General features: G+C 44.0%; 1 protein-coding gene across 1 annotated transcript in view; it reads left to right on the top strand.

The window, feature by feature from the left end:
- Nucleotides 1-24,721, top strand: part of NUGGC (nuclear GTPase, germinal center associated) — a 45,396-nt gene that overhangs the window by 3,609 nt on the left and 17,066 nt on the right. Inside the window, exons 3-11 of the mRNA XM_008066513.1 lie at nt 1,015-1,123; nt 1,931-2,153; nt 2,609-2,839; nt 5,501-5,710; nt 8,245-8,420; nt 9,792-9,810; nt 10,177-10,266; nt 20,021-20,126; nt 21,600-21,733. Of these exons, the coding sequence (XP_008064704.1) occupies nt 1,015-1,123; nt 1,931-2,153; nt 2,609-2,839; nt 5,501-5,710; nt 8,245-8,420; nt 9,792-9,810; nt 10,177-10,266; nt 20,021-20,126; nt 21,600-21,733 (1,298 nt within the window). The remainder of the gene's footprint in view (nt 1-1,014; nt 1,124-1,930; nt 2,154-2,608; nt 2,840-5,500; nt 5,711-8,244; nt 8,421-9,791; nt 9,811-10,176; nt 10,267-20,020; nt 20,127-21,599; nt 21,734-24,721) is intronic.

Below are 24,721 nucleotides of genomic sequence, written 5' to 3'. Positions count from 1 at the left end.
GTCACCTGTTTGCCACACTTGAGATGTCTTTTCTTCAGATTATGATACAACCATCTCAAGACTTCCAGATAAAAACTTTGGTTGACGATGTGATACAGAAGAACAAATTTTGAGTGTACTACAAGGAGTTCACCCTCCAAAAGATATTTCTGATTTTTCTTGGGGTCCCCCCTCATATGCCAAAATGCTCAAAGGATGAGAAGGTTAAATTCTGAAGCTGGGCCGGACGCAGTGTAATGCCTATAATCCCAGCATTTTGGGAGGCCGAGGTGAGGGGATTGCATGAGCCCACAGGTTCGAGAACAGCCTGGGCAACTTGGCAAGACCTCATCTCTACAATAAATCAAAAAATTAGTCGGGCATGGTAGTGTGTGCCTGTAGTTCCATCTACTGGAAAGTCTGAGGCAGAAGGATCGCCTGAGTCCAGCAGGTTGATGCTGGGGTGGCCATGAGCATGCCACTGCACTCAGCCTGGGCAACGGAGTGAGACTCTGACTCAAAAAAAAAAAAAAAAATTCTGAAACTGGATGAAACATCTTTAAATGAACCTATTTCAGAAAGAGATCCCTCAAAGTCTCTGCAGAGATACGTAATTTGAAAATTTATCTCTAGGCATCTCTGGAGAAGGGTTGTTATCATAATAACCTGTTTCTGATTAAAACAAAAACTGTGAAGATTATTAGTTTGGTGCTTAAGTGAGTGTTTGACGTGGTATCCTTGCGGTTTTTTCCTCTTTATGATCACAGGAGAGAAGAATCTGGAAGGGCTAAAGTCCATGGTATAAAGCATACGATGACTTCTGTTACCAGGAATTTCAGAGCAACCCGACTCTGGAGGTTTTCAGAATCAGTGATTACTGTTTCCAATGAGTCATTATCTCTAGTGCCAGATAACTCGATATCTCGTTTAACTGGCTTTTCATTCCATTTCTTTTTTTCCTTCTCTGCAATGTTCAGCAGAATTCTCCTTTGGAGACCTAGGTACTTGCAGGTAATGTGTCTCTATTGATTCCAGATGAAAAGCTGGAATCGCGGACCAGAAGGGTTTTGAGCAACACCTATCAGAAACTTATTCAGTCTGTCTTCCTGGATGACAGCATCCCTAATGGAGTCAAGTATCTCATGTGAGTCTGAAATCCACTACCCTGAAATCTGATGTCTTGTCTTTCCTTAGGTAATTGTAGGTGCTTTTTCCCAGCAACAAAGAAGGGAGTTTTCAATTAGAAATTAATCAAAGAAGGCTGAAACTTTCTGTAGCTATGGGCCATATTATAATAACTGATAGTTGCCACTCATTGAGCTGTCACTGGTGTCAGGTAATCTGCTAAATACTTTACATATATCAAATGCTGTTTAATTCACACAATGCCCTGTAAAGAGGGAGCTGTTACAATCATTTCCATTTTACTGAAATTGAGGTTCAGAGAGGCCAAGGCATTGAGCAAGTGACACTGTTGGCCAGTGAGAGGGCCCAGAACCTGCCCCAGGCTGTGTGACTCCCAGGCTACACCCCAAACTATTTGTGCCTAGCTTACCTGAAGGACTTGAGTGATGAGGCTGCAATTTCTCTGGCTCAGAAAGACTCTGTATTACTCCAAATACTACTTTACCTCTGGATACATTTTATTTCCAGGGTCAAGAATATGCAGTTTCCATAGAACACAAATAAGGATGCCTCACATTCATCTAGACATCACAGAGTTTGCATAGAATTGCCATTACCAAATATGCTTGCATAATCTTGCTTGATCCCCAAACAAACTCTGTGTAGTAAACAGGGATTAATAGTCTTTGACCAACAAGAAAGGAAAGATTCAGAAGGCTGTAGTGGTATGTCCAGGATTAGAACTCAGGTCTTTTGCATTCTGCTTTGATGTTCTTCACACTATACTTCGATGAATATGACAATGTGCATTTTAAAATTGATCCAGAAATAGACTTCTTGCCTTAATTGAAAAGCCATCACTAGATCCAATCTACATTGGACTCTTTGGAAGCTCTGGGGCTGGAAAGAGCTCCCTGATCAATGCCATTATCCAGCAAGCCATGTTTCTACCAGTGTCTGGAGAAAGTATATGCACTTCATGCGTTGTACAAGTGAGCTCAGGCTGCTGTGTGCAGTACGAGGCCAAAATCCACCTTCTCTCTGACCAGGTGAGTGTTCCTTCCCTCCCTCCCTCCCTCCCTCCTCCCTCTCTCTCTCTCTACCTCCCTTCTTTCTTTCCTTCTTCACTCCCTTTCCCCTCCTTCCCTCCTTGCCTTCCTTTCCTCCCTCCCTTCCTTCCTTCTGTTTCTTTCCTTCCCACTGTCTTTCAATGATTAATGTTATATTCCTTGTAACCGTAGCTCATGCCTTTGTTGAATGAAAAGGGCATATCACAGAATGAGAGTTCAACAGCACAAGATGGGCATTCCAGCCAGGTCCTGTAACCGTTGTTTATGGGACTTTGAACAAGCCACTTCTCTCTTTGGGCCCTGGATTGGATGAGCTTACATTTTTGAAATATGCAGCCCCCCTGGCCCTTCATGGGGGGAAAATGGGCCCCTCCTTTTGTGGTTGTTTTTGGTGTCTGTGTCTTGAGGGGCTTGGTCCCACTCTGCCTCTGCAGGAGTGGAAGGAGGAGCTGAAGAACTTGACTAAACTTCTGCATGGGACGGAGGAGCTGGGCGGAGAAGAGGCGGACGCATGGGACGGGGATGACGCCACAGAGGATGCCGTCTGGAAGTTACAGATGGTTTATGGAAATGGGGCAGAAATTAAGAGCTATGAAGAGCTTCTAAGGGCGAAACCCAAGGGGAAGATTCCCACCTCCAGAATTATCACCCTCAAGGCAGAAGAGGTAGCGACAAAACTGCTTTTCTCTATTTCGTCATGGATCTTAAGTATAATAGTTGAATCTATTTAGGGGACGTGCTTGTGGTACTGTGCTTTTATTGGAAATATGTTGACACCCAAATCAGAAGTATCATGGCCCCCAAGTTACCTTTCATTATTTATGGTTGTCAAATGGGAATTTTTCGTGTCTGAATGGAGGAGCATTTGTGTACAGAAAAGTCTTGTGGTTACTTGAGGATTAATTAGGGATGATTTGGGCTGAAAGTGATTTTTAAAAAGACTTATGATGGCTGAAACAAATAGGGTCTTATTAATTTTCTTGTATAAGAAGAAGGCAGTAGGGGTCTCAGGTTGGCTTAGTGGCTCAGCAATGTCAGGCTCGGCACCTCTGGTTCCCTTGGCCGTCCGTCATCCTCATAGCCATGAGATTGCTACTGGAGCACTAGACTTCACAGCTAGCCTCCTGGAAGGAAGAAGTAAATAAAAAACTGGCACCAACCACCTCTCTCCTTTCATCAGAAAGTAAAAGTTTTCCCAGAAATACCTCCATCAAATTTCTGTGTAGATTTTATTTTTCAGAACTGAGCCACATGACCCTTCCTAACTGAAAGGGAGTCTAGAGAAAGCAAGAAGTAGACTTGTCATGATTTGCTTAGACCAGTCCCCTCTACTGCCTTCCCAAGAAAACAGACAAAAATATGAGGGTTCTGCTGGCACAGAAGGACGGGATGGACAGTCAATAGGCAACTAGTAGAACAGTATTCTTGCCTTCATCATCAATTTTCATTTTCATTTACAATTCAATTCATAAGCCGGGCTCGGTGGCTCAGCCTGTAATCCCGCGCCTTTGGGAGGCTGAGGTGAGTGGATTGCCTGAGCCCGCGAATTCGAAACCCGTCTGGGCAGCGAGACCTCATCTCTACAATAAATCAAAAAAATTAGCCAGGCGTGGTAGTGCGCACCTATAATTCCGGCTACTCGGAAGGCTGAGGCGGAAGGATCGCCAGAGCTCAGTGGGTCGAGGCTGCGGTGGCCAGAGCATGCCACTGCACTCCAGCCTGGGTGACAGAGTAAGCCTCTGACTCAAAAAAATAAAATAAAATAAATGCCTGGTTTTTCTTGTATCTTAAAACTCACCTTTAAAATATTGTTATTCTATTTACAAATCTGGCAATTTTTATATAAATGAGAATGATTGCTTATACTTATCTTAAAGCTCAATGTTTATTTATCTCCTGATTAACAAAGCAAATCTTCCTTAAATATTTAATGCTTACTTATATACATAATCAAATTTCCACAGGTTTTTGGTATTACAGTTAAGGTTTAATATGTTTGAGTTTCTTAAAATATTTTAAATACTTGACTGAGCATACCTAGAAATCAAATGAAGGAAACATTTTCAAAGCCCTTTGCTATGTTTTATGTATCTATAAAATCAAACAAATATCGCACTCATTTCTCATAGCATTCAAATGAATATTATTATTAAAATTATTAAATTCCTAATATCTAAAACATAGATGGAACATATACAAAGAAACGCAATTATTGCAGAACAGGTTCCTTTATCTGAATATACATAACATACACAAGGGTAGCAATATATTCATTTCTTTGTCACCTGCATGTTTAGAAATATTCCTTCCCAGTGTACAAATTTACCCCCATTGAAACAAGGGCAACAGAATTACCATCTCATTGAGTGAGGTTACAAACTCGGGGTTTCCCTTAGAGATTCTGGACCTAGATGAGGGAGTCTGAGTTTGCCTTCCATAGTGGTTTGCCCAAAACCACAGTTTATTGGGCTGAGCCCTCTTGCAGAAAGAGACTTTTCAAGCCCCTGCCTTTTCCTGTACTTCCTTCTTGTCTAATAAACTTTCTCAAAAAGTTTTAATCTTTTCTTTTCTTTTTTTTTTTGAGTTGGAGTCTCACTCTGTTGCCCAGTCTGGAGTGCAGTGGCACACCCATGGCCACCGCAGCATCGACCTGCTGGGCTTCAGCAATCCTTCTGTCTCAGCCTTCCAAGTAGCTAGAACTACAGGCGCGTGCTACCACGCCTGGCTAATTTTTGATTTATTGTAGAGACGAGATCTCACCAAGTTGCCCAGGCTGGTCTTGAACCCACGGGCTCAGGCAATCCACTTGCCTCGGCCTCCCAAAGTGCTGGGATTACAGACTGAGCCACTGCGCCTGACCTAAAAAACCTTTTGAAAATCAATTTCAATTTGGAAAATATGGTCACTGTCAATTTCTGTAGTCATTACTGACTTTCTGGTAATTAAAATGTTCACATGAGCCACATGGGAAGAATCCTCTCTCTTTAAAATTTAGAAAATAGCCTATTACACTCATTTTAGCATTGAATGGCATTTAGGAGACAGCTTTATTATCCAGTTATGCTGTAACTTTCCTGAAGTCTCATTTTAGGTGACTTCGGGTTTTTTTCATCTGTAAGTTAAGAAGCCTACATTTCCTGATGTCAAGATCCTTCCTGGCTCTTAAGGTCTTGGCTCTACAGACCAGATGGCAGGCCTCCTGGCACCCATCGTCCAGTGCATTTTTGCCATTACTCAGGATACCTTCCACAAACCTGCATCACAGCCGCCCCAGGAGAACAGAGCTGGGGAGCAGCCAGGGTATGTGACGCTTCCTCCTTCCTCAGGCGGGAGCGCTGTCTGTCAAGCTGGATCCCTACATCCGCACTCAGAGGAGACGCTGGGATGGAGAGTCCGCTGAGACACACATCTGGCCCTTGATCAAATACGTGGAAGTAACTCTTCCCAAATCTGAGCTGATCCCAGAAGGGGTCGTGCTGGTGGACATCCCAGGCACAGGCGACTTCAACAGCAAGAGGGACGAGATGTGGAAAAAGGTGACTGCCTTCTTCAGTTTCATTCTCTTCCTTCAACTCCTCCGCCTTTCTGAGACAACAAAGATAGCTCGACTCCCAGCTTAGGGGATTTTCTGAGTTCACTGGAATTAATTCTACTTTCTATATTCTAAACCTCAGGGCAGTGGCAGGTGGGTGGTCAGAGAGGTTGGGAGAGAGGCATCACGGGGTTTGCTTGTGTCCAGAACAAGAACGTGCGATGCGCACGTAGGGCCAGCGATAGAGGGACCTGAGAGTAAGCAGAGTCCACAGGGACAGGGTGGGCGAGTGATGGAGAGAGGAAGAAGGGGCGTGGTGGCAGCCGGTGCAGTGGAGTATAGGGTGGGAACACAGGACAGGGGCTGGGGAGGAGGCGGAAGGACCAGTATTACTGAGTTATGAGCTGCACAGAAGCTACCGGAGAATCCAGTTCTTTAAACTCTTGCCCAAGACTACACAGCATGTGAGCAACAGAGTTTGAACTGGAGAGCAGGTTTTTTTTTTCTTTTTTTTTTTGAGTTGGAGTGTCACTCTGTCGCCCAGACTGGAGTGCCGTGGCTGCTCCTGGCCACTGCAGCGTCGACCTGCTGGGCTCCGGCGATCCTTCCACTTCAGCCTTCCGAGTAGCTGGAACTACAGGCACGCGCTACCACACCCGGCTCATTTTTTTTTTTTTTTTTTTTAATTTATTGTAGAGATGAGGTCTCGCCAAGTTGCTCAGGTGTGTCTCGAACCCACGGGCTCAGGCAATCCACTCACCGCAGCCTCCCAAGGCGCGGGATTACAGGCTGAGCTACCGAGCCCGGCTGAGAGCAGGTTTCTTAACTTCTCAGCCAGGCTCTCTCTACCACCTCTCTGTCCAGAACAACCCCGTATCTGCTTCCTTTAAGATGAAGGCCTGGCCGTGTGAGGCTTCGTTTCCGCAGGGTCTAAGCTCTTGAGCGGAATCACCGACCTCAGCTAGTTCCAGGCCCGGCCAAGGGGACGACAGCTTAGGGAGGTGGCCAGGCCCCTTACCGGATGGAGCTGTGGCTGCAGCCAGTTCAGATACGCTGGGCAGTGTATCAGAGCCGGCACGTTGGCTCAAGCACAGTCTCTGAAAAGGTCGGCTGAAGTGAAGGGAGTGTTCCCAACGCCTCCGCATTCTTGTGGTTTTGCGATATCCTCTCACAAGGAGTTACTCAAGTCTTTCCTCTCTGCAGGGAGAACAGAGCACAGTGGCCCTTCCCTTCGCTCAGGCTGCCAGCTTTGCCTTCCCTAAAACTTCGGTGTCCCTGGTCTGCCACTTAAAAGTCGTGACCTGAGGCAGGTCACCTAACCCCTAGGCCCATTCTCATCATGGGGAGTGGTGGGGGGGATAGAGGTCGCAGTGGCAGGATGCCATCCCATCCACTCCTAGTTTCAGTCGTTCTTGTTTTATAGAAATGCTTTTCTGTTTTTCTGCGACCCTAACTTCACCAAATCCTGGCAGTCAGGAGCTTTGTGTGAGGCCTGAAACAATTCCTGCAACCTTTATGATTGCAGTCTTTGTCTCATAGTCATACACGTTTATTAAGCACCTGTAGTTTACCAAGACCATGGGGAATACAGAGGTGACAGAGGTCCCGCCCTCGAGGAGCTACTGGCCTGGTATCCTTAAAGTCTTCCACAGCCTGACTGACCATTCACCGCCTACTGGGTTGACTCTTCAGAGCCCAAAGTTTCCCTGAGTTGACTGTAATTTGGAAGTGGAAGGGCAGTGATGGCTTTTGTTTTCTTGCCTGATCTGAGTCCTTTCATGCACAGAGGAGGTCCAGATCCATAGTAGCGTGGCCCTGTGTTAATCTCAACATTTTTCCTGTTAATTAATAACTTGTAATTTCATGTTCCTCGACCTTTGCAACTGGCGTCATGTGATTTCTGGCCATGTGCTGGAACACACAGTGGCAAATATCAAAACGATGCCACAAGGTGACAGCTTTGGGGTAGATGCACCACTAAAATTAGCTCTGGAAGAACAATACTTTCCCCCCGAGGAAAACTGAGGGAAAGCAAGCCGGTGATGGATCTGAGTCTGGAGGGCTGATTTGCTGACTCCTCTCAGTCCCTGATGCCACTCACGTCCATGAAGCCTCTTGCATGGATGAGCACTGGGCTTGAGGTGATGTGGATTCCAAGACGAAAGGAAAGGAGCGCACAGCCCCTTTGCGTCAGAGGCAGAGAGCAGACTCACTGCAGTCGCTCTGGGAGGTGCTGGTGGGTAAGTCCAGGTGTTAGAGGACGCAGAGGAGGGGCGGCCAGCACATTCTCGGGGGGTTCTCCGCAGAGTCTTGAAGGTCAAGTGGAAGCTAGGCAGAGGCTGTGGCAAATGCAAAGCCCCTGAGTGTTAACAGATCAAGGTAGGAGTCGCTCAGTCTGTCTGGTGCACAGAGTGCAGTGGGGAGTGGTGAGAGGTGGAACTGAGGGAGGGGTGGGCGTCAGCAAAGCATGAAGGAACCGGTCCTCCAGACCTGCAGTGCCGATCATGTGCTGACACTTGCTGTGGTCATGTTTCGCAGACCATCGACAAGTGCGCCGTGATCTGGGTGATCAGTGACGTAGAGAGAGTTTCTGGGGGAAGAGCCCACGAAGACCTTCTACGTGAGAGCATCAGAGCCTGCCAGCGAGGCTTCTGCAGGGATGTGGCCCTGGTGATCACCAAGACTGACAAACTCCACTTGCCGGAATACCTGAGGTATCATGCTGGGCTCGCCGTGATGGGGGCCTAGCCAGGGGCTTTCCTCCACAGGCCCTGACTTACAGAAGTGGCAGAGCTTGACTGCATGACCCAGGGGGCATCTTGGGCTTCAGGAAGCAACTGCTGGGGGTGAACGAAAAGACTGGGTGACTTCCTGGGACATCAGGACCTCTGGGTATGTTGTCTCGGGAATCTGAACATTCCAGGGTAGCTGCTTAGCTGCAAACCAGCTGTCCTCCACACGGCTCAAGGGGCACCGCTCGCCTGTCTCAGGTGCAGAGAGCACCTCCCAGCCTGTGCGATATAGTGGTCCCACCCGTCCACATAGGTGTGGAAAGTTTGCATGCCCCCACAGCTAGGGGTTCAGTGTATAATACTATCTGGCAGGGTACAGCTTTGAAGTGTCAGATTCAGTTTCAGATTTGCGCTCTCCTAAAATTTTCACTTCATTTGGAGTGGGTCCTCAAAGTTTGAGAACTTCAGTCAAAAGTAGAAGCATTCTCTTAGACTCATATTCTCACAAATAATAATGAAAAGTAAGCACTTTAGAGCTTAATAGATGCTGATTCCTATTCGCTTCCCCTATAACCAGGAAGACTGTAACTCATCTTCCATATTGGGGCACTCTTGAGAGTGAGGGGGGTGTCATTAGACCTTAAAGAGGCTCATTGGATAGAAACTGAGCTGTCCTGGGTACACAGGGCATATGGTCACGGGACATGACACCATTGATGCTTCTCGGCTCTAACAAGAACTCCTTCACCTGTCCCCTCCTCCGTTTCCCCCATGCCCCCTGAAACTTAAGTCTGACTGCTGTCTTCAGGAATTAACTTGCTCTTAAGGTCTAGGTAGGAGTTTTTGCTTCATTTTTTTCCACTGCAGTTTCTCCCCATTGTACCCCTACCAGAGAATAGTATCTCAAGCTTATCTTTTCCAAGGCCAGCACTAAGACTAGACATAATAAAATCTGATTTAGTAAGCGTTAAGTGAATACTGTGGTTCTAGAAAATGCTGCCATTCAGAAGCATGTTGTCTCTGAGCTGACTATCCAGAAGAGCGTTAAAGGTTATATGTGAGGGACAAGCAAAGTGCTGTAGGAACCCAGGGTAAGAGGGCTGCATTTTTGACTGGGACAGGGTTGAGAGGTCATTTTGTAGTTAACAAAACACTGGCTTAACACTGACAAATAAAGCTGCTTTTTTCAGCTGGATGCCGGAGGTGGATCAGAGGAGAGTGCATGGGGTGAAAGCAAGAGCTTAGGCAAAGGCACCGAGACCTGGTAGTGTGTGCTGCTTTTAGGGAAAGTCAAAAGACTGGGGACTGTAATACAAGCTAAGTAACTGTTACATTTTTCCAATTTCATTTCAGGGAAAGAAAGGTGGGAAATGTGAGTATGAACTGGTTATTTTTAAATAATACTTTCATGATTAATATTACAATTGATCCTCGAACAACTTGGAGTTTAGGGATGCCAACTCCCTCACTCAGTTAAAAATCCATGAATTACTTTTGATACCCAAAAAACTTAACTGAGTGTTAACGGCTAAGAGCCAACTGTTGACTGGAGGCCTTTCCGGTTACATAGTTGATGAACACATGGGTTTGCGTGTTATATGTATTGCACGCTACATTCTGTATGTATATTTGACTGTCTGGGCCAAATGAAGATCTGCCCAAAATATGTGTGTCCCATCACCTCATCAGCATTATAACTCTGGACTCTGTGCATGTTTTCATTTCTTTCACAATCCAGAAAGCTATTCAAAGTCAGCGAGAGGCTGTTTTAGAAAGAAATGAAATGATAAAACTACAAAGGAATAGAATTCTCAAGGAAAAACTGAAGGTGAGTTAACAGGTTTCCCTGTGTATCTTTCTGCTTCTCAGCCACTGGATTTTGATCTAGTAGTAGCAAGGGCAAAGGTTTTGGAGTAGATCATTGCAGCTTGACCCAGTCCTACTGCTTAATTCCTTTGTGACCTTAGACAAGCTACATCACCGCTCTGAGCCTCCATTTTCTCATTTAGACATTGGGGAGATCATAATATCTACCTCCTGTGATTGTTGGGAGGATTGGATGAGCATGTGGTCTCCTGAGAAGCATGTCTGGGCGAATCCAGGGGGAGGTGTGCCCCAATGGAGGAATCACGGGGTGCGATGGTTTTAAAGGGGAAAGATGCCCCGATCACACTGGCAGTTGGACAGGCGGTACTGGAGAGAGGTTCAGAGAGACTTGGCCTCTGAGCAGAATTTTAGGAAGCCAGTAGTCCTTAGTAAGGGGAAGAAGTAGAGGCAGGAGCATTCGAGGTGGAGGAAAGAACGCAGTTGAAATAGGCTGGCTTGTTTGGTGAATGGTCTGCAAGTTGTTTTGAAGGACTCAGAAAAGGGGGGTGTGGGAGGGCTGGCAGGAAGAGAAGGCCCGAGCTGCGTTTTTCAACCTTGAGCATCATCCTGTGGGACTCAATGTTTTCTTAAATTATTTTTGCAGTTGGTCACCAAAATAGATACACACTTAAAGCTCCTTACTATAATTGTCTTCTACAACTATAAAACTCAAACCAATTTTAAGATAAAATATAAACAAAACAACATAAGGGGCATATCAGAGTAAGTATAATGTGATAGATGACAGTTTTGCTGAAACTAAATCTTCAGTATGGTTCGATTGTAAAAACACTTGGCCTATGTCCAGTTCTATATTCAATTGCTTTCTGTGTTTTGACTTCAATAATACTGATACAGCAAATGTCTATTGTACAACATGGAATTGAACATTTTGAAGCTTTTGTTTTTAGTTCAGTATAATTAAGCCTCATATTTAAGAAGTGTTCACCGAGCAATTTTTGAATGCCAGTGCTAATGAGGCAAAACCCAGTAAAGCAGGTCTTTCTCTCTTGAATTATTCTTGTTGGCATTAAATAAACATGCACTTTGAGTACCTAATCATATAATTCCCGGAACTGGAAACACAGAATACTTCAATACATAATTCACAACTACGTTTATTGCTAATAAAAGTGCCAAATGGGTTTGTATGAGAGAGAGTCTGGGCAATAACACACCAGCTTGCAGGGTTACCACAGTTCTTACTTCAAGTTCTTTTGAGGCCTCCAACCATCACCTCCAATTGGTCGGTGATACCTTAATTCTCCAACCACGTGACTTCACTTTGAATTTTTGTGAAAACTTCACTTGTGCTACATGCCACCGTTTGAAGCAAATTTAACTTGAATCCTAGAAAACATAAGGCAGAAATGGATTATAAGGTAGTCATCCCTATAGCTGTGGGTCTGTGACTATTTTTTTTAATTATAAAGATGAAAAGGTATCATAAGAAAAATGACATACAGTCCTCTGGGATGATGCTTCTAATTCTCAGTTTGTAAATACTGTGCATCTTGGCAAGACTGTTTTCTCAGCAGTAGGGGGAGTGGATGGTGGGGATGAGGCTAGTGAGGTCAGGATGTAGAGAGACCAGTCAGGAGGCTTTTGCTGGAATCTGGGTGGGCAGGGAGAAGAGCCCGAACTGGGCCTGGTAAGAAAAGAAAGGAGGCGATGTCCTGGAGCAACATTAGGAAGGCCCAGTCCTCAGCTTTATCCATGGGAGGTAACAGAGAGAGAACTTGGGGTGACTGCTGGGTTTTCTAGCTTGAAGCAACTCAGGGGATGGGGGTGACATTCATAAAAATGAAATTCAGGAGGAGCAGGGGCTTTTGGGAGGTCAAAATGAAAATAAATGAATGAACATACTGAGTTTAATGACTTAGGGGATGTCCTGTAGCTAACTGGCTTTATGGTAGGGACCACTGCAAAAAGGCTGATTACAGGTAAAGATTTGAGAACCATGGGCATAGCTTGGGCTGTCCAAAGATAGTCAATGGAGGAAGGTGGGTGGAAGGTTAACCTTGGAACTTTCCAGTGTTTCTAGCAGAGACATTATTGACATTTTGAGAGGAGTATTATGTAGAACTCTCCTCTGAGTTCTGTAGGATAGTCCATGCCACCCCCTCTACTTTCCAAATGTCAGAAATGTTCCCCAGTTACTGTGACAACCAAGAATGCCCTCAAACCAAATGCCCCCAGTTGAGACTTCTGGATTAAATTATTGGGTAAGAGTACTTTTGGCTGCAAGTAACAGCAACAAGAACAATACAATAGTGTCTGACACTAATGGGTTTCTCAGGCTAACGTAATAAGAAATCGGGAAGGAGCAATCCAGGGCTGGGGCTGTTCTGGCATCATTGGTGTGCTGCTTTTCTCTTCCTGCCTGGCATCCTAGCATCACCAAATGGCTGCTGCACCCCAGGCCCCATGTCCACTGACCAGGCAGGAAGAAAGGGCTGGAGAGGAGGATGAATGGTGGTTCACCAGCCAGATCTGTTCTTTTTCATATCAGGAAAACAAAACTTTTCCAACTTATTGCCAGGACTACGTCCTGGTGGGAGGGCAGCATTGGAGAAGGGGATGTGACTGGGGATGGGTCACTCAGTTGAGAGCCTCAGCCACACCACCAGATGCCATTTCAATAACGTTTCAAAGCTTTTGTTTTCATCAAAATTTCAAATGTTGTAATTTCCATATTTAGGAGGAAAACTAAGGAAAGGAATCCCCTTGAGAAAGTTGGACAAGGAACTAGGAAGGCCCTGGGAAATGGTGAATGATGTCAGAGAAGGTGAGGAGAAAAGAGTCAGGAAGAGGGAGCAGTCAGCAATTTCAAAGCTGCAGAGAAGTCTTCTGAGAACTGAAACGCCTGTTGCTTCTAAGTGAGGCCTTCCCTTGTGAACACCCTTCATCACAAGGGCTGGATTTGAAGCTGGATTGAAGTGGGGAGTGCCAACTCCTTGTTCACTGTGCCGGGCTGCAGGGAGAAGTGGAGATGGAAGGATGGCCACACGTATACACAGCGTTCTACACACATCTTCCCTCCTGCCCTTAGAAGTGGCACTTCTGTCTAGTGCTGGATGGAAGGAGTGGAAAGGGTACTTCCTAGAGATGTCTGTGCATCTCATCCTTTCTCCCCATGTCTTAGTCTGTTCACGCTGCTATAACAAAAGTGCCATAGACTGGGTGACGTATAAACAACAGACATTTATTTCTTGCAGTTCTGGAGGCTGGGAAATCCAAGATCAAGCCACTGGTAGCTTGAATGTCTGGCAAAGACCCACTTCATAAAGGAACAGTTGTCGTCTCACTGCGTCCTTACATGGTGGAAGGGGTGAAGGGTTTCTCTTAGGCCTCTTTTGTAAGAGCATTAATTTTATTCATGAGGGCTCCACCTTTGTGACTTAATCCCCTCCCAAAGACTCCCATCTCCTGATACCCTCACCTTGAGGTGTGAGGATTTCAACATATGAATGGAGGGAGGGTGCAGAAACATTCTGTTCATAGTACCTCAAATTATTTGTTTTGTTTTATCAGGAAAGGTGGTTTTCTTGATAAAAATTGGAGTGAGGAAATTATTTTAGCAGGAAAAAAATTCGCATTTTTTAAAAGGAGAAATGGTGCAAACCCCCTTGTGTCCCCTCATACTGTGGGAGCTTTTCTGTCCTCTCAATAAATCCTGCCTTTTTAAAAAAAAAAAAAAGAGGAGAAATGATAGGGTTTAACATCTGTTTTTGACAGATAAACGTAAGACAGCCTTCCCCCCATAGCAGACCTCTGGAATTTTTCAGAGAGAATCCCCATCAACTTTGGAATTCTGAATTTTCAGATACTGAGGGCAGTCTTTGCGATGACACTTGTTAATGTGCGTGTCAAGAAGAAATACAGAGGCCAGTGCAGATGGCCTTGCAGGGGAAGCCACTGTCCTCTGCCCTTCCCTGAATTATTGCAGATCTGAAAGGGTCCTGTGTGAGTGCAGCCTATGGTACAGGAGCCTATGGGCATAATTTGCTGTGGGGTAAACACCACGATAGGGAGAGAGAAGGAACACCTTCCTTTTAGCTGAGCATTTCAGATACCATTGCCACATGAGGCTCTTCTTCTAACTGCTCCCACAGTATAAGCAAATGGGTCATTTTCTGGTTCATTCAGCTTGTTTTTTTTTACCATGAAAAGAACTGATTGCTGTGCATAAATGAAGCTTTGTCTGATTGAAATAATTTTCATTTAAACTGTCAAAATAACCAGGAGCCTTTAAGTTCAGCTTATAAATCTTATTTTATTTACAAACCTAATAATTATGCACCAACTGTTTTTCCTTGATTAATCCTCAATTAGCATATGGAATCGACAGCTTCAATTTCTGTATAAAATTACACCATCTTTAAACCTTAAATTTCTGTACACACTTAAAACTATAATCACGAACTTTAGCACTTAAAATACCTGCAAAAATAGATGCAATCTACACACATTGTGTTTGCAAACCATTCTCTAAACTCAGTAGAGAGTAACTTATAAAATGGGTTTGATTCATTTCATTATCACCTTTATACTTATTTTTATACCTTCTCGGGTTGTAAGGTCCCCTACCGTCTTGGGAAGCAGGATTTTAATGTTTCAAAAAAAATCTAAGACATCATCAATTTTAAGGTACATCACTGTTTTATACCTCTTTAAAAAAAATGCTGCCAATTAAACTATTACATGGTGCTTTCTTATTACTTAGAATTTTAAATTTTTTTTTTTTTTGAGTTGGAGTCTCACTCTGTCACCCAGACAGGAGTGCAGTGGCCGCTCCCGGCCACCGCAGCCTTGCCTGCTGGGCTCCGGCGATCCTTCCGCCTCAGCCTTCCGAGTAACTGGAATTACAGGCGCACGCTACCACGACCGGCTAATTTTTTGATTTATTGTAGAGATGAGGTCTCGCCAAGTTGCCCAGGAGGGTCTCGAACCCGCGGGCTCAGGCAATCCACTCACCTCAGCCTCCCAAAGGCGCGGGATTACAGGCTGAGCCACCGAGCCCAGCTAGAATTTTAAATTTTATGTTATCAAAAGATACGTATCAGATGTCTTTACCATGTATTTTGTGTGTGAGTGTGTGTCGAGATCTTACTCTGTCACCCAGGCTGGAGTGCAGTGGCATGATCATGGCTTCACCGCAGCCTCGACCTCTTGGGCTCAAGCTGTCTTCCTGCTTCAGCCTCCCCAGTTACTGGGACTACAAGCACGTGCTACCGTGCCCAGCTAATTTTTTTATTTTTTGTAGAGACAAGATCTTGCTATGTTGCCTAGACTGGTTTTGAACTCCTGGGTTCAAGCACTCCTCATGCCTCCCAAAGTGATGGGATTACAGGCATGAGCCACTATCCCTGGCCTAACATGGATTTTTTTTTTTTTTTTTGATTTGGCAGTCTCACTCTGTCACCCAGGCTGGAGTGCAGTCGCACACTCACAGCCACCCCAGCATCGACCTGCTGGGTGCCTCAGCCTTCCATGTAACCAGAACTACAGGCACGTGCTACCATGCCTGGTTAATTGTTTTATTTATTTATTGTAGAGACGAGGTCTTGCCAAGTTGCCTGGGCTGGTCTCAAACCTGCAGGCTCAGACAATCCACTCGCCTTGGTCTCCCAAAGTGCTGGGATTACAGGCTGACTAACATGGATTTTTAAATTCATATATACTCTTATGTCTCAGAAAATAATGAAACTATAAGTAGGATATATTGGCTAAGGAATTTCTACAACTGTTTTTCATTGAGTCCAACTCATCTACATCATATTTTGAGAGTCTTCAATTCTTTTCTCCCAGTTTCATCATCTATACCAGTAAGAGTACAAGGATGCAGCATTACTTAAAGTGTTCCATTGTTGTCTCTAGGATTTCCTTCCAAGTCACTGACACCCTTTCTGCAAGTTTTGACCTCAGCACTTTTTTTTCTGGGTGTGTGGCAATCACTTTGTACATATCTCAGTATCAAAACATAACCTAGCTTTACATGTGAGTGTGTCCTTTTGCTGGGTTCCACCTAGCACTTAGGTGTTGCTTTGCAAGAAAACCTGGAATTATTATCTAGTCCACCAACCATAAGCATTTTTTTCACTGATATCAAATGTATGCCCCACTGTTCTATTTCCAGAACTCTCAGTGTCAGCAAAAAAAATTTTTTTCAACTCCAAATCATAACATAGTCTTTTTTAAGACTTTTTTTTTTTTTTTTTTTTTTTTTTTTTTTTTAGTTGGAGTCTCACTCTGTCCCCCAAACTGGAGTGCAGTGGCTGCTCCTGGCCACCGCAGCCTCAACCTGCTGGGCTCCGGCAATCCTTCCGCCTCAGTCTTCCAAGTTGCTGGAACTACAGGTGCGCGCTACCACGCCCGGCTGATTTTTTGATTTATTGTAGAGATGAGGTCTCGCTGCCCAGGCGGGTCTCGAACCCACGGGCTCAGGCAATCCACTCACCTCAGCCTCCCAAAGGCGCGGGATTACAGACTGAGCCACCGAGCCCGGCTTTTTTTAAGACATTTTAAATGGCAATTAAAGAGAGCAGTTTCAACAACGCACAGAACTTATTAGCAACGCGAACAGCTGTGACCAAGTCCACCCATGTGTAGTGTATTAGTCTCCTTGGGCTGCTGTAACAAAGCAATACAACCTGGGTGTCAACAGAAAATTGCTATCTCACAGTTCTGGAAGCTGGAAGTTCAACATTAAGGTGTCAGCAGTGCCATGCTCCCTCTGGAGGCACTAGGGGAGAGTCTGCTCCAGGGCTTTCTCTGGCTTCTGGTAGATCCTTGGCTTGTGGCAGCATAGCTCCAGTCTTCACATGGGGTTCTCCCTGTGTACATGTCTCTGTTCAATTTTTCTCTTTTTATGAGGACATCAGTCATATTGGATTAAGGATCCACCCTACTTTAGTATGACTTTATCTGAACTTAATTTCTGTGTGTGTGTGTGTGTGAGAGAGAGAGAGAGAGAAAGCAGGATTTACTGAGAGGACAGAAAAGCTCACACAATGGGAGGGGACCCAAGGGAGTTGCCTAAACTTAATTAATTTCACCTGCAGGACTTAATGTCCAAAGAAGGTCACATTCTGAGGTAATAGGGATTAGGACCTCAGGATATATATATATATATGGATACAATTCAGCCCATAACACACAGGCAGTGACAACCACCTTGTGACTGCCACCTGGCCTACAGCAGTTGTAAGATGCATCTCAATCTCAGAAATATTAAATGGTAGAAAAGAAGTGTATCTTAGTATTTATAAACTATGGTAGCTTGTCAGCTGAAATCACATGGTTGAAGATTGAGGATTACAATATGGCTGTGCATTTGTGTTATCAGCTCGAGATCCAGGACTAGACACAGGCACATAGGTCCTTCCAGGATGCAGTGACTTGGGCTGGGCCCCATCTGATGGTAACATGTTGCTTATTCCATGTCTTTTCTTATTGTCTGGTATGTTATGCTTCACTTGAGCCTCCCTTGAGCTTTGTCTTGACTCATTTTTTAACTATACGTCCCACACAACATTTTATTGCAACCTAACTCACAAAGTTTTACTGCCTTTTTTGACCTGATGGGATTTTGTACCCCCACCAAGATTGTTACCACTCTTACAAAATTCTCTTAGGACCTGCACAAATGGGATTTAGTGGCTGGGTTTTGACATTCTCAGGCCCGTCATTTGAGCTGGTTGATGCCTTTGCTTTAACATGCCTTATTCACTGGGTTGTAGGATCATAATGAACTCTTCATCTCACAGAATTGTTGTGCTCTTTTTGCTGTTCACGGTGTCATATCTTGGCCACTGGGGGAGCTCTTTAAGATGACTTCCTTTAGCATTACCGGGACACTTTAAGAAACATTCTTGTTGTCAAACAACAGCAAGATATTCAGGTCCACTTTATTTTTCCCCGCCCCAAGACACAGACCAACTACTCTCCAAGAAACATGGGTTTCTTTTAGTAGAAGATAATAGTAGAAGTAAAAGTTGAGATGATAGGAGTACATATCAAATTATTTCATACAAGTAAGGCAGTGGCAGGGTGATATCAGTGCAAAATAATTTTGGTGACAAAACTAGAAAAGGTAGATTTTTTAAAATGATGTCGTGGTTTATATTACTGATTTCAATCTAAACCCAACTTCACTATGTCCTTTTCGACTTTGCTTCTAGTATCCCTTTTATTTTGAGCTCTGGGTTTTCCCTTCTTTCGGGTACAGGATCTTCTTACAAACTTTAATATATTGTGCTATACACTGTCATGATAAACCATGTGTTTAAATTAGAACAGGGTCTAATCTTCCCATAGCATAATTTGATAAGTGTCTACTAACCCCTTGGACCCTAGCCTCCACCTGTAACTGTTTCTACTTCTCTTTTACAATAACATGAGACCTTCATACTGTAGCCACTTCATTGATACTACAAAAATATTGTACTATAATAATAAGAATAAAGGTTAACTGATCTTCAATCATTTTTAGAAAAGTTGTACAAAATTTAGAGAAAGATTTCAAATAACGTGAACACCTAGACACAGCTAGGTACACTCCTTTTTTGTCACTGTTTTAAAATCCTACTTCAATTTAATTCCACATTAGTTTTATCTCCCAGTAGAAGTTAGCTTCAACTTTCCCTAAGCTTTTTCCTAGAGCCAAAGCTCTATCAGAGGCAAATAATCTCAGTAGATCCTTTATACAACTTTAGCTTGACTCTATAGTATGGCGGGGTGGGGGGTGGGGGCTTCTGTCAGTCTTCACAGGCATCTCTTTTCCAGCCTTAACTGCGTGTGCTTACAACTTGCCCGAGATATGTCTTCTCATCAATCCCTGTAAACTACGGGTCCTCCACCCACTCAGCAATTTTGCATCAGAAAGAGACTGACACTTCCCCACTGTGTCATGCACATGCACTCTCTGTATGTGTGTGTGTTTTCTCTCTTAAGTGAGAAAAATGGAAGATGGGAAATATTTACATACAATTCTAATATGACTTCTCAGTGATGATGTTTCTTCTAATCATAAAAAAGACTTTCTCACATAATTCTTAATTCCCTGATATTTAAAACCAGCATTTGTTTAAGCATTACTCTGCATTAAATTGTATATGATTATTTACCAAGTAAGCCAGCTAAGAAACTTTCACTTTTATAGGAACTTTTGCCCAATGCTGTATTGTGCTGGTAAATGTTTAACGACCAGCTTTTTATTTGACTTTTTTAAACTGACAAACCAAAACCAAAACACTGATGTGTACCATTTGCCGGTTCCCGTGATGTAAATAAATACTCCCACCATCGCCAATTTCAGACTACTAGCGTGATGTCTCTGAATACAGTGTAGGGAAGTGACTGGTACAAGCTGGCTGCAGCGCACTGCTGCCTCTTCCAGAGCCGTGCTTTCTCTTCCAAAAAGGATCTAGCTGCTTTCTCCCTCTGAACATTTAAATACACTTTTGAACTATTTTCTCCTAGAATGTATATGTTTAACTCCCGAGAGAATCGTTTCCGTGCAACAGTTTCCTCCCAGCTTCTGACCTTACTAGGAGAGGACAGATGGCAACACCAGACATTTAGAACATTGCCTCTTCCTTATGGGACTCTTGGAGAACTGAAAGAGAGCTGGACAGCCGAAATTTGCCGAAGGCTCTTGTGAGCCTTTGCCATGGCTGAGTTACTCTGTTTCCTGTGTGCCTCTCTCACTTCAGAGAAAACTGCCGACTGACTTCAAGGTTCTGGAAGCCTCAGATCTGGTGTACACAGTCAGCGCCCAGGAGTACTGGCAGCAGGCCCTCCTCACTGAAGAGGAGACTGGTAATTTATGCTTTTTACCTTAATCACTGGACTTCTCAAGATTAAGTGTGGCACGCAACATTTCCTGCTCTAGAACTTTCTGTGCCACACAAAAATTTTTTCCTGGCTTACCACAATTCCTCTCTCCTCCAAATCTTACCGTGGGTTGGTAAAGGTCAAGTGATTGGGTTGTCATTGCCTCAGTATTTGGCTTGAGAGTTCTCTCCTACCCAGTTGTGGGTATCGGAATTGTTTTCTGAGTGTCTAACATAGGCTTTGTCTGTGAGGCAGAGAAAGTGGAAGCCATGACCTCTTTCTTAACAGAATTTAAAATCTAGACGAGGAGCTAGTACTAACTGAAGTGAAAATATTAAAGTAAAAATAAGGCTTCGTTAGATGGTGCTGGCTGTGAGTACAGGAGGCCAGGAAGCGAGAGCTCTGTGTGTGCTGGAGAACTCATGGACACTGGGTGAACAGGCAGGTTCAGGGCTAGCTTTCATCTGAGCTCAGCATGGCTTACAACAGGCACACATTTTACTAGATGTGAATCGAGGTCAAGGAGCAGAGATGCAAAGTGTCCCCAGAAATGGAGCATGGACTTGACCAACCAAAGATACGATTAGGCTGGGCACAGTGGCTCGCACCTGTAATCCCAGCACTTTGGGAGGCAGAGGCAGGAGGAGTGCCTGAGCCCAGGGGTTTGAGACTAGCCTGGGAAACTTGGCGAGACCTCGTCTCTACAATAAAAATAAAAAAATTAGCCGGGCATGGTTGTGCATGCCTGTAGTTCCAGCTACTTGAGAGGCTGGGGCGGAAGGATCCTCTGAGCCCAGCAGATCGAGGCAGTGATAGCCCTGAGCATCCTGCTGCACTCTAGCCTAGGTGACAGCGAGACTTTCACTTAAAAAACAAACAAACAAAATACAAAATTAGCATGTTATATGGAAGAAATGATATAGAAAAATTGCCATCTATAGGAGTATTGGGGAAAGGATAGAGTGGCAGCTATTATCTTCTGACTGACAGAGAGATAGGATGAAGGTGTGTTTCTGATGTAGAGTCCCACACTTCAGAGGTTCCTATTCATTTCTAAAGCAAGCATGGGCTACTCTGGTATTAAAGGTTAGTTGACAGAAAAATCTGAAGGGACTGGAGAGCTGAGACTGTAGAAGCGTGAGTACTTTCAGTTCAGTTGTGGGCAAGTACTTGTCCACAGGGCCCATGTTTTCAACCAGCCTGTACTTCTCTATGTAGTTTGTTTTTTACAGCTAAAGAAAATTAACATTCAGCATTACTGATCTACCATTTATTGTTGTTGATTCTAGACACGGAATAAGTGTTTTTCAGAAAGGTTGGTTTTGTAGGCAGCCAGCCAATGTAGGACCTCAACTCTAGTTCATTCAGACCGCCGTCCTGATCTTTTCACTTTCATGAATTCTGTTGGCTTCAAACTTCTGAGCTTTTAAAATTGTTTGTGCTGCCTGTGAATTCCAGAAATCCCCAAGTTAAGAGAATACATCAGGAGAAGACTCTTGGACAAGAAGAGGAGGATGGTGACCAAGTATGTGACTGAAGCCTTTGGCTTGTTGGTCCTCACAGACAGTTTCAACTCCACGCAAAACATGTCGGTATGGAAGATGCTGGACTTACGTATTCTCTCTGTTCCAGGGCAGGGCATTTCCTTTTACTGAGTTAGAATATTAACTTATGATGTTTTTTTTCTTTTCCCATGAAAGGAAGATAGGAAGCTCAGAGAGTCTTCAAGACTAAAAAGATGATCAGAGGGTTAAAATCATAACATTGGGGGAAAAGAGAAAAGAATAATATTTTACCTGGGACAGATGGGCTGAGAAGAAAATGTAAAAATAGTCAGTAGCTATTTTCCATCTCTCCTGAGACTTGAATGAGATGGAATGTGTTTAAACAATGGCAGCAATGATTTGGCTTGCTTCTAGTAGATAACAGACACTTCTTGGTTATCCCGGAGAGGCATGTTTATGTGTACAATCCAAAAATGTTTCATCGGTCTCTGGTGTTCCTTCATGGCCTGATGCTGTCAGAATCTCAAACCCAGAGCAGTATAGTAAAATAATGTGAGAAGAAGGAAACTTGGAGGGAATTTCAGAAGGGTTTAGATATTTATCTTCACTGTCAAAAATGCAGGCCTTCTGTATGACCAGTTAAAAATTACTTTTCTCATATTAATGGACAAATTTATCTCTTCGATGGATGATTTTTTTAACCCTCAAATAAGAAGGATAAGCTGCTATATTAGAGGTCTAGGAGACTTTTGGAGAAAAACCTGTTTCTGTCATCGGTCACCAGCTGTATTGTTTCTTTGCGAGAGGCTGACTATACAAAAGACAATGGTTGGACCACAATAAAAATAGAACTCTGATCCACAACCTGCAACAACCTGCCCAGGATCCAGTCCCTTTTCTACAGTAAACAGTCCAGGAAGCCAGTCTTCCATCTGTATGTCAGACTTACAGGAAGTCAGACTGCTATCTCTAGTAACAATCCAGGGGGCTAAACAATAACTTCTGTAACAATTGGTCCCAAATGGCCAGGACTTGATTAATGACTTCCCTAATCTTTGTCCTTACTTCCAATTTCTGACCAACCAGGGAAAGCCAAATGTGTATCCCTAACCAACAGGCTGCCCTGTTTTTAGTTAGCCCACCTATCTTCTCCCTGCTACAACCTCCAATCAGGGCACACCTGAAACCTCCCCTTTCTTCCACTGTAAACATGTCCCCTTTCTCTGCCTGCTTCTGAGTCTCTACCAAACTGAAGTGACGGCGACTGACTCCCTTCTAGTGAGCTCTGAATAATGGTCTCTGCCTGTTCTGGTTGGGCTTCACTTATTTCCACACTTCCCTTTACCTGTCAGATTTGCACAGTCAAGCTGTCTGACTTCTTGTTATGTCAGAACAGGGAAGGAACAGAGGAAGCGTACCAGTAGGGCTCTATGAGCAGTCAAGGAACTGGTCCCAAGAGAAGGGAAAGCAGGCCTGGGATGAGCCTGCAGGGTGGCAAGGAGAGGCAGATCCTCAAGGCCTGACTTCCACGTGAGAGGAAGCAATGCCCACCGGAGTCTTCGGTTGTGGTCGAATGCCCACAGTTGATCACACTGTATAAAAGGGGCCTATCGAACAAAATTCGCTGTCTTTCTCATCATATTTCTCATGCCTTCTTTTGGTCTAGTTGTATGAGACAAAAACAAAGCAAAGCTCCAGGAATCTGAGATTTTCTAATTTTACTTTTGTCCTTTGAAATAGCTGGGAAAGGGTTTGACCTTCAACTTCCCGAAAACGTTCTTCGGAGTGAAATTTGTCTCTCTGCCCAGCACAAGATTGCTTTTGGAAGTGCCAATGGAAAACCAATCAAATGTGGTGCTGTGTGGTTGGTGTATTTTGCAAACATAAGGGCAAGGCATTTGGAAGTCAAGCCGGAAGTGCCCACCTCATGTGCTCTTTGCTGCCACAGAGGTGCAGTTCTCACAGGGCTCAGCCCCACCCTCAGAGCCAGACTCCAGGCCACGGAACATGCAGAGGAGGCAGGGGCTGATTGACACTTCTGTGATAGCCTTCGAAGGCAGCTTTCATCAAAATTCCTTGGCCTTAGATACTGGTTTTACTCTTAGTTCTTTGATGAAAAGTTGGAAGGCAAGAGTTTTGTCAGTTCCTTTGAATTATGAAAAATCAAGCCTAAATATGTGTGTGATTGATCATTTTTTTAAAGATTGTGACTCAAACTAAAAATTTAGAGTTTGGGTAGTTAGTGATTTTAAATGGAGTCTTTTTTTTTTTTAACAAATCAATAGGGCCTGGGCACAGTGGCTCAACCTGTAATCCCAGCACTTTGGGAGGCCGAGGCGAGTGGATCGCCTGAGCCCGCGGGTCGAGACCAGCCCAGGCAACTTGGCGAGACCTCGTCTCTACAATAAATAAAATATCAGCCAGGTGTGGTAGTGTGCACCTGTAGTTCTGGCTACTTGGAAGGCTGAGGTGGAAGGATCACTGGAGCCCAGCAGGTCAACACTAGGGTGGCCATCGCATGACACTGCACTCTAGCCTGGGCGACAAAGTGAAACTCCAACTCAAAAAAAAAAAAAAAAAGAATCAATAGGAAATTGATGATGACATCTCAATATCAAATGAATTCTGTATTTATTCACACTGAGTGCCAACTTTTCTCTCTCTTATGTTCTTTTATTCCCAGCTCTTTCCTTTTTTAGAAAAAAAATCATTTATTTGTTAATTCATTGGGATTCATTGAGAGTCAGACATTGTGAGAATCTTGCCTGTAGATCTCTTTCCACGACCTCTTTCTTATCTCATTTTGATCCCCAGAGACACCACACATTCAGAAGAGTCTGAAGGGCACTCTGGGGGGAAAGTGTGACTTGTAGAAGTCTCAATGGTGAAAACTAGGAAATTTCTCAGGGTGCATCTAAGTCTGAACAACCTCCATAAACTCCAAAGTTCATCAACTCTTAAGTTTCATGGAGTAGAGTTCAAGATTCTTTCAAGATCGTCCAACTCAATTCATTTACTTTAAAGATGATGCAATTGAGAACCAGAGAAGTTAAGTCACCTGTATAAGGTCTCACA

The sequence above is a fragment of the Carlito syrichta genome, unplaced genomic scaffold (assembly GCF_000164805.1).
Source record: "Carlito syrichta isolate Samal-C Ts95f unplaced genomic scaffold, Tarsius_syrichta-2.0.1 Scaffold308976, whole genome shotgun sequence".
NCBI classification, from domain to species: domain Eukaryota; kingdom Metazoa; phylum Chordata; class Mammalia; order Primates; family Tarsiidae; genus Carlito; species Carlito syrichta.
Note: the sequence above shows the minus strand (reverse complement) of the source record. Positions and strands in the feature narration are given on the sequence as shown.